Here is a 9,120-nt window from a genome sequence, read left to right as displayed (position 1 = left end):
GGCGATTCCCAAATCTTTGTTTCTGTTATTTTCATTACCCTACGAATAAGTGTTTTTGAATATATTTTACTTACTTACTTACTTATTTACTTACTTATTTATTTTTCCATCTCGAAACATAAATTTATCAATTCGCAAACTCTATGTGGTACGAGTCGCCACCATGTTTAAGCATTTTAGCGTTAATACCGTCTACCCCGGCAGCCTTACCGTTTTTCAAGTTCTTAATTATATCCCTAACCTCAGTGACACAGACTTTTTCAATTGAGTTTTCCAACGCATCGTGTTCAACATCGCAGTTGTGGTGTCCTATAGCTTCATCTCCGAATTGTCTCCTAAAATAGTCTCTGAAAGCCTCTAGTATTCCATCTGCATCATATACCATGCTTCCTTTTACATATATTTTTTTTGTTAAGGGACGACTACGGAATAGTATATCGTGCACTAAGAGGGAAGTCAGGCGTTTACGCGCAGCGTACGAAGATAAGTAATCCACATACTATTTTGTCAGACAGCGGAGCGAAAGCGAGTTTTCACGTTTGTAAATATACGAAGCGGAAATCGTAACTCTGAAATTACTGTTTACAGGGTCAGTATGAACTGGAAAAATTCGGAAACTTGGATTCTGTCAGGACAAAAGGGGGTTGGGGGCGAACAAGGGGGGTCAGGTGGCGATAAGGGGTGTGTGTGGGGGAGCCACCCAGCGGAGTCAGGGGCAGAGGCTCGGGCAGGGGGTTCGGGGGGCCAAATCCCCCTATCTATTAAAATATCAATTTCAATTGAATTATTTCATCTTTTTTTTTTCTTGCCAAAATGTAGCAGAATACGCTTCAATTTTAAAATTCTCGACATTTTTATCAAGAAAATTTTAATTTAATTGAGATAATGTACTCTAAAGGATAATGCTCTCTTCAAATGCTTTGAACGAGGACCCTACCGCCTTACAGGCGTGGAATCGCTGGGTTTCGCTCCTCTCCAACGGAGCGAAAACGAGTGTTTTCGCTCCGCTGTTAGACAAAATTCAATGTTTACCACTTTCTTATCAAACTTATGATATAAATGATCTAATCATAGTTCAATTATTTTTTATTCCATATGCCAAGTAGAGTTACTCTGTCTTCATTACCATACGTGATTGGACTTTTCTTTTTAATGAAGTTGACTAGAACATCTCTATCCAATGGACCTTGCTCATAATGAAGATGATTTTTCTGTATGATTGTGTGATTATCACCTCCATTTAGTAAAAAGCTCGATACCACAACTTTGTACCATTCCTCGGGTGACAAACTTTCGTATTTTGGATATTCACAAGCTTGACATCTAGATGATAATGTACATTAGTTAAAATAGGAAACAAAGTAATCATAGTATAATTTGTTTCAATTATGTTATATTCTGTACGGAGTCAGGCTCCTGGGTAATTATATTTTTTCCATCGATTAAATTGATTTTTTTTCAGCTTTAATTGATGTCGTTTTCTCTATAGTTTAAATTTATCATCCATAATCAGTTTTAAACTTATATATTAACGATAATAAATAATTATTCTCACCTTATTTTCACGTCGACGAGTTTTGAATTATCTGGATTTGATAAGTTGTAAGTCACTTTAAGACCAGACCACTGGAGAAAAGCCTTGCCGAAAAATTTAGTTGGATAATAACTTTCCAGAACTGCTTTTTCAAGCGTCTGTAAAAAAAGGCTCAATAGTAAAACATAATTGATTATTATCAAATTATTTAATTTTAAATTGTACATTATTAGTTCAATATTTTTCATTGTGAGACTGGCATTGAGAATCTCACGTTTTAATTGTATTCTGTTGTTGATCATCAAACTTTAAATATAGCATTTAATTAGGTTACTTAAAATTAAATTAATTATAAAACTAAATAATAAAACCTGTGTAACTTCCTCAGTACAAAAAGCACCATATTTCTCTTCCAGAAAACCCTTTGATTATAATTATCCAGGGTACTTTTTCAAAAACTTGGTCGTGGATTGCGTAAGCAATTTTTTAAAAAGCAAATACAGATAACAGTTTTTAAAAAAATCTGCAAACAATGTTTTGGAAAGTCTAAACGAAGAAAAACATTCTTTGCCCTTCCTTCTTCTTAAAAACGTAACTGTTTTCAAGTTATAGCGATAGAAATAATCAAATGTACACTAAAATTAACATATGTGCAGGTAGATATCTCAGCACCTATTGAACCACACAATTTCGAGAGAATGTTCCAAATTGCTATCTAAGACACGTACTCAACAGAGAAAAAATATTTTTAGTGATAAAAATAAAATTTTTGCTTGCTGTGAATTAAACGTCAAATCTCATCCACGTGATCGAATGATAATGATTATCCTTTTAAAGCCATTCATAAAGAGAACATACAATTTCTAAAAGCACCATGGGTATACCCATTAACTCCCGTTCCGAAAACGCATGACAATCTCATGAGAGATGGGGTTAACTTTAAAACTCCTGCTAGGGTTATAACAGTTCTATTATATAAAATACATGTATATAGAATGAAACATAGTCGTAGAAACCCCTTGACATTGATCAAACAACTTTCATTCATTTCTATACATACATCGAACTCCAAATAAACGAGCTCCAATGTAACGAGCGCGCCACAGATGCAATCATTCCGACTACAAAGGAGCGAGCTGAATTTCTCCCCTCTATCTTTTCTTGGTCGTATCTTTGGAGTTACCAATTTCCGAACTTTTTGTATCTTTGGAGTTTGAAATACACCGAACTCTCGCTTTTAGTCCAGTGTCTGGGGTTTCAATTAAATTGCCTTGGACTGAACTCGGGGGAAGTAAAAATTGAACAGTTAGGGCATCTTGAACTGTGTTCAATTGGAATGCATGCTATTGCGAAATATAATTGAATGAGTTATCCAGCATTGCGATCCTTTCAATACAACTATCGCAACCGCTCTCGCCCTGCTCCCTTGAGAAACTGAGGGCGCCAGCAGTTCTAGGAAGCCCGAAAACCGGGGGAATTAAAAGCGAGAGTTGGGTGTAATACTTTATAATACATTCAAGTCTCTCATAATAAATATAAAATTATTTCGTAAATCTCCAATCAATAAATAAATTTATAATTCAGAATATGATGCGTGCTATATAAATTAATGTAATTAACACATATTTTTCCGAATTCTCAGGAGTTTCAAAGAATCGTAGTACAAGACTCTAAAAATGTATCTCCGACAAAATATTCATCTGTACCTGTACCTGCCCCTGCATAAACTTGGAACGGGAAACGAGTGTGACCGAATTCGCGTTTTGGAAAATTTGTGTACTATCCCTCTCCCCATGTAATGCTACTGTACCAATAGACCGGTGAAGAGTGATGTCTGAATATATATTTTTAATCATGGGTTATCCTGATTGGATACTACAAACCTACTCTTTCATACTATTTTACTGTTTTTCTTTAACTATTACATTTAATCAAAAATTACACAACATTGTTCGAAAGTTCTACACTCTCCCATCGTAACAATACAAGTTTAAAAATTTATCTCACGGCGACGCGTGTGAACGAACTCGCACTTGAATTCTTAGGAATGGTAAAGAATTTAGGTTTCATTCCAATGAGTAAAACAATTCTGTTGGGTACCTAATAACCTTATTTCTTCCACGAGAGTACTTTTTTCAGTTTTTCGGTGCTTCGGTACTTTTACTCCTGGGTAAGGCTTTGGGATTTGCCTTTAAACGTAAAAGATTGTAACCTTGCATTGCCAAAGTTTCAATCTTTCATGAACTATTTGCGAAAAGGGGAAATGATTTTTTGTGTGCATGTTTTGATTATATTTGTTGAATTTTCTGGTGGCCATATTTAAAACAGTTAAATGTTGTGCGAGACCCCCAATGTTTCCTGAAACATTTTTATCGAAACAAAGTTTTATTAAAATTTACATCCCCAAATGTGACAATTCCTTTTTTTCCTGCTACCTATACTCCTGCTATTCCTGTTGATGAATGAAGTTTGACATACAGTATAAATATGCCGCACAAGACAATTAAAATCCAGTAAAAACATGCTGAACGAGAAAATTAGAATCTGGAAAAATATTCCGGAAAATAATAAACAACGTAAAATATTTACCTCGGCAATATCGCTTCCTTTCAATTCAATTAAATCATAAGTAAGTCCCAGAGGCGCAATTACAACAATATCCTCATAGGTAATATCAATGGGATTATTACTAATATCACCTTGAATTCCACCTGAATTAATGAGAGAAATTGCTGCACGTGTCCAAAAGCGTTCGTTATTACTTTTTCCTACGTACTAAAATGATAAATAAATGTATAATAATCAATCATTTATAGGCACAAGATTATTAAAATGCAAATTGCATATTAACATATTTAATTCTCAAAATAATATTTTTAAATAAATAGTAAAACCAAAGAATTTAATTTTTGCTCACATAATCTACCATCGCATCAGATACCATATTTCCCAAATTGCACTCGCCTTGTCGACACTTGCTTTTTCCACTTAGATAAACTTTAGTGGTACCAATTTTGACCTTACTGACTTTATCTACTTCTTCTTTCCAAGGCTGAAGAGCTTTCAATATTTCGGGATCTGGAAAACATTTTAAAGTCTGACATTTTGTACTTATTTCTAAACTGAAGTCGAAAAGCATAATTTAATGAAGATTCTTTTAAGGAACTTATTAAAAAGCTTTTATAAGAAAGTTGAGTAAATATTTGTTTTGACAACATTCCAGTTATTTATTTGGCTAAGAACGAAAATCAATAGATGAAAAATAATTTATGATAATTACCCTCTTCAATTGACTGATCCAAAAGAATGGGATTTCCATCCCAATCGATTACTTCGCCTTGAGAGTTAAACCAAACAGTCAAATTTCCTATATACCTAAATAAGGTGAAAATAAATATATTTATTACAAAAAATATTTATTATGAATAATTTAACAAGTGTGTATGTAAGGAGTACACTTTTTAAAATTAATTTCAGTTAAAAAATAAAAAATGATCTTTTGAAACACGTACAAGATGTTTTCAGGACAAATAAAAAGATAATAGAAAAAAAAACTTCTAAAAAAATTAATAAAATTAGGGAGGGGAGGGGATATATTCAAACCTAGTAAAAGCAGCTGCTTGAACAATGAGTACTGTTCTTCTGCTTTCTTTTTGTTTCACAACGACGGGATATTCATCTTCTGGATCTTCAGTGAATGGCTTAGTACCTGTATAAATAAAAAAATTTGCATAAATATTTCTAGCAAAAAATTGAGCAAGATGAAACTTTAAAAAAATCTATAAATACGTTATTAAAAAAATACACTTTTTTCTAGTTTCATTGACTTTTCTATCAAATTTTTTAGAAACCAACCGGAGTAAAGAAACGTGTGAGAATGTCCCCCAACTATGATATCAATATTAGGACATTTTGCAGCCATAATACGATCCACGCTTATTCCACAATGACTGAGGACAATAATTATTTCCACTGCTCCAGCCTTTAGCCTGTCTGCTTCTGCATTCACCGTCTTGACTTCATCCGAGAATTCTAAACGTTCTGTTTTTGAAAGTAACTGCAAATTTTGTTAAATAAAATTTGTAGTCATAAAATATTTACCTGTAGATCTTAACAACAGTGTAAGAATTTTTGAAGATTATATTTTGAAAAAAATTAAAAACTGCCGAAGCATTTTTCTTCAGTTTTTTCATTGTTTTTTCTTTAACTCATAATAATAAAGAAATGCAAAGCCAGAATGGTCTCTTAAATATCGAAAATGTTTAAATTCAGGCATTCAGAATTTCCAATTTAAATCGATTGCAATAATTTAAAAAATAATTTTTTTAAATTCGAAAGTTATCTTTTAAATTAAAAACAAAAGCATGGATTTAGAGAGACAATATTTATAAATCGTCACGTCATAAAAGTTTCAATTTTGAAATTTCTCGATTTGTAACCTACTTAAATAACAAATAATCCATTCTTAATCATTAGACATTTATGAAAGTTTTATACATTTTCTCTATGAAAACGTTAATTGAATTGGTAACCTTTGGTATTCATCGCAATTGACTAATACAATGTTATTGCTATTATGTATATTAGTTGTCATAAATCCATAACTTACATTCACTGTAGAAAGAATAACACCAATTATTCCGATTTTTCGACCACCTCTTTCGATAATAGTACTGTTTTGGTACAAGCCCTGATAAAAAATTGAATTAAATAATACCTTAAGAGTAGCATAATTAAGTTGAGAATGTAATTTACTGAAAAGGCGCTAAAAGATTGAAAAATAAGTAACTTTAAATAAAAATTAAATTAACTTGGAGTTCTTTTTTACTTTGGTACCTTAATTGTTGGTTCGTTGGCATCATTTATATTTGATACTACCACAGGGGCCTTTACTTTTTGTAGAAACGGAACAAGACCGGCAATTCCATCATCAAATTCATGATTACCAATAGTCTAAAACCAAAATTCTTATTTCTAGTTAAAAATGAAACAAAAACTTTTGATCTTTTATAGTTCAATTTAGACACAATATTAAATATCTTTGAACTATTATTTTAAAAAAACTTTACCATAGCATCAAGAGGTAATTTATTCATAAATTCAGCAGTAACATTCCATTTAAAAAGGAAGTACCAAAATGAACCCTGAAATTGGTCTCCAGCATTCAAAAAAATAGCATTAGGCCGATCATTCAGCAATTGTCTACTGGCTGTGGATACCCTCGCTATGCCTCCAATACAATCCTGTTTCTTGCTCTGATTACAAGTACCGGAAGCGGGTCCGGTTTGCAAAAACCTGCATCAGACAAAAATAGTTAGATGCATAAGGGACGAATTTGAATTTAAAATTTTTGATCAACTGACATTGAGGGTCCTGCATTATTATATTGAGATTCTTGATCACGTTATTCAATGAAAGAAATGTAAATTTTTTTTCTCTATTGGTTCTGTAGAACGAAAACTTCTACATCTACTGCATTGCGTATTAATCATCATTCAATTTTGATTGATATATTAAATCAAAATGTTTAGTTTTCAAATGAAATTTTCCGAAAAAAACTTCTGAATACGCATCATCAAAATGTTAGCTTCCAACTGCTCCCGACATTTTCTTTTAAATTCTAAAGAAAAAGTGTAAAGGGATCTTTTGGCCAAATCAATACTAAAATTTGGTTCGATATGTTATAGTTACCTGATACCTACCTTACCGACATTCTTTGCAATGGCACACGTCCCCAGTAAATGTAATGTGAGTTGAAAACTTCAGAAATTAAATGAAAAGAACTTAAAGACATTTCTATGGTACTATATATTTTAAATTAGAGATAAATATTATTTTTTTTTTCTGTAATTATAAAAATATAGGACCAGATCAGAAGAACGCTGATTATTTCCTTTTGGTTAATTTGCTTAAGGTCCTTCTCAGAACTGAAAAGGAAACCCTAGGTAGCAAGTCAAAATCTTGAGGTATTTTTTTGGAAGTTAAGCAAAATTTTCATCTCAATATTTGTAAATACATGCAAAAATAATATTTCTTAAAGCCAGCTATATTCTCAATATCATTTTACCAAAGTTTAATCAGTATATAAAAATAATTTTCTTACCTGGCATGAAAATCGTTAATATGTATCACAGAAAGTTCGAATAAATCTGTTCGTCCAGGGTACACAAGACCTCTTGCGGTGAATCCTTCACATTTTTCGAAGACAAAATATGCCAAAAATATTATCACCAATTTACTGAACATATTTCTGTATAGATTCAATGCTAAAATCTTAAATAATTCTTAGTTCACGATGCAATATGTTGGACAATTTTGTAGGATTCAATTGAACCAGCTGGTAAATTAGTTTCTTGTTTTAAGTCAATTTCTTCCATATTTTTCAATTATAGTGGCCATCACAAGAATATTTACGTATATATTGATTATCTAGATGTATTTTTTATAAGATCTAGGTACCTTTCAATCACTTAATTATCAGCCAGTTTAGTTTTTAAAAACTAAACTATGTAGCGAAGTATTAACACTTATCACTGAGTGCTGAGTAATAAAAATGTACTGTATACAGCCTCACTCACGGCGAAAGTTCCGACTGTACTGGTTAATTTAACGAACAAGTTTTCTTGACATTTGCTCACGCTTATTATCATATTACGAAAGTATAAGTGTTCTCATATACATGATGTGATAAGAATGCCCGAAAATTTGTATTATAAGCATGTTTCCTCTTTTTATCAGTTACTGTTTAAGTAATCTCCAGGCAAAGATCTTTGCACCAGGTTTCACAGTACCATTTCAAAGAAATATAAGACTTTTAAGTGCAGTAGTAAACCATTTAAAACGAATAATCACATATAATAAGAAAGTTATAAAAACCTAATTTTGAATTAATATATCAAATAAAAATTCAACTAGCTGCGAGATTCGAACTTTCGTGTTTGCACTTTTAATTTATAATTGAATTATGTTTATTGGTTAAGCACTCTGCTTCCTTGTCATGACTAAATAGCAAAAGTACTTGCTTTTTAATAGAAAAACCGTTAACGATCTTTCATTTAAAAACTCGAATCAAGTTGTCTTTTGCATTCTTGCATCAAATATGAATTATGGAAATGGACAAATTTTACTGTTAAAAAATTCTAGAATATAATAAATGATAGATCAATCAATTTTTCTAGAATCAAAGAATCTTTTATCTATAATCTTTTATATTATAATTGATATAAAAGTATTGTGTATAATGTACAAAAGTTGACAGATTGGACAAAATCGAGTGCAAAGCACGAGATACGTGATGAGAATGTGTTCGGTAAAGCCAAAAGAGCTTTAACAAAAGAGAGTTCAAAATCACAAAATTACAGTTGTCGGTCCGTTCACCTTTGATTTTCCGCCCGAACGCGGAAGAAATTTAAAGACTTAGCGCGGAGTGCGATTGCCCTCAGTCGCGTGCCGTAGGTGCGCTCAAACTCTCGAGCTAAGCTTTTTTAACGAAAGAGAACTCACAATCACAAAATTACAGTGGGAGGTGTTTTGAGTCTTAATTTTTAAATGTTTGCGCAAGAATGAACGAAAATAGAAAGACCGAG

The 9,120-nt window shown here is 32.0% G+C and overlaps 1 protein-coding gene across 1 annotated transcript; it reads right to left on the bottom strand.

The window, feature by feature from the left end:
• Positions 1-381: 381 nt before the first annotated feature.
• Positions 382-8,130, bottom strand: LOC117181642 (apyrase-like). The gene is made up of 11 exons (XM_033374536.1): positions 7,638-8,130; positions 6,604-6,829; positions 6,371-6,487; positions 6,144-6,224; positions 5,390-5,591; positions 5,138-5,243; positions 4,815-4,909; positions 4,452-4,612; positions 4,124-4,309; positions 1,556-1,692; positions 382-1,323 (listed from the first exon to the last, which is right to left on the bottom strand). The coding sequence occupies exons 1-11, from the start codon at positions 7,778-7,780 to the stop codon at positions 1,080-1,082; spliced, it is 1,698 nt and encodes a 565-aa protein (XP_033230427.1). The 5' UTR covers positions 7,781-8,130; the 3' UTR covers positions 382-1,079.
• Between the last annotated feature and the right edge of the window lie 990 nt (positions 8,131-9,120).

This window comes from Belonocnema kinseyi, chromosome 10 (genome assembly GCF_010883055.1).
Source record: "Belonocnema kinseyi isolate 2016_QV_RU_SX_M_011 chromosome 10, B_treatae_v1, whole genome shotgun sequence".
NCBI lineage: Eukaryota > Metazoa > Arthropoda > Insecta > Hymenoptera > Cynipidae > Belonocnema > Belonocnema kinseyi.
The sequence above is the reverse complement of the archived record's forward strand: the minus strand, read 5'-3'. Positions and strand labels throughout refer to the sequence as shown.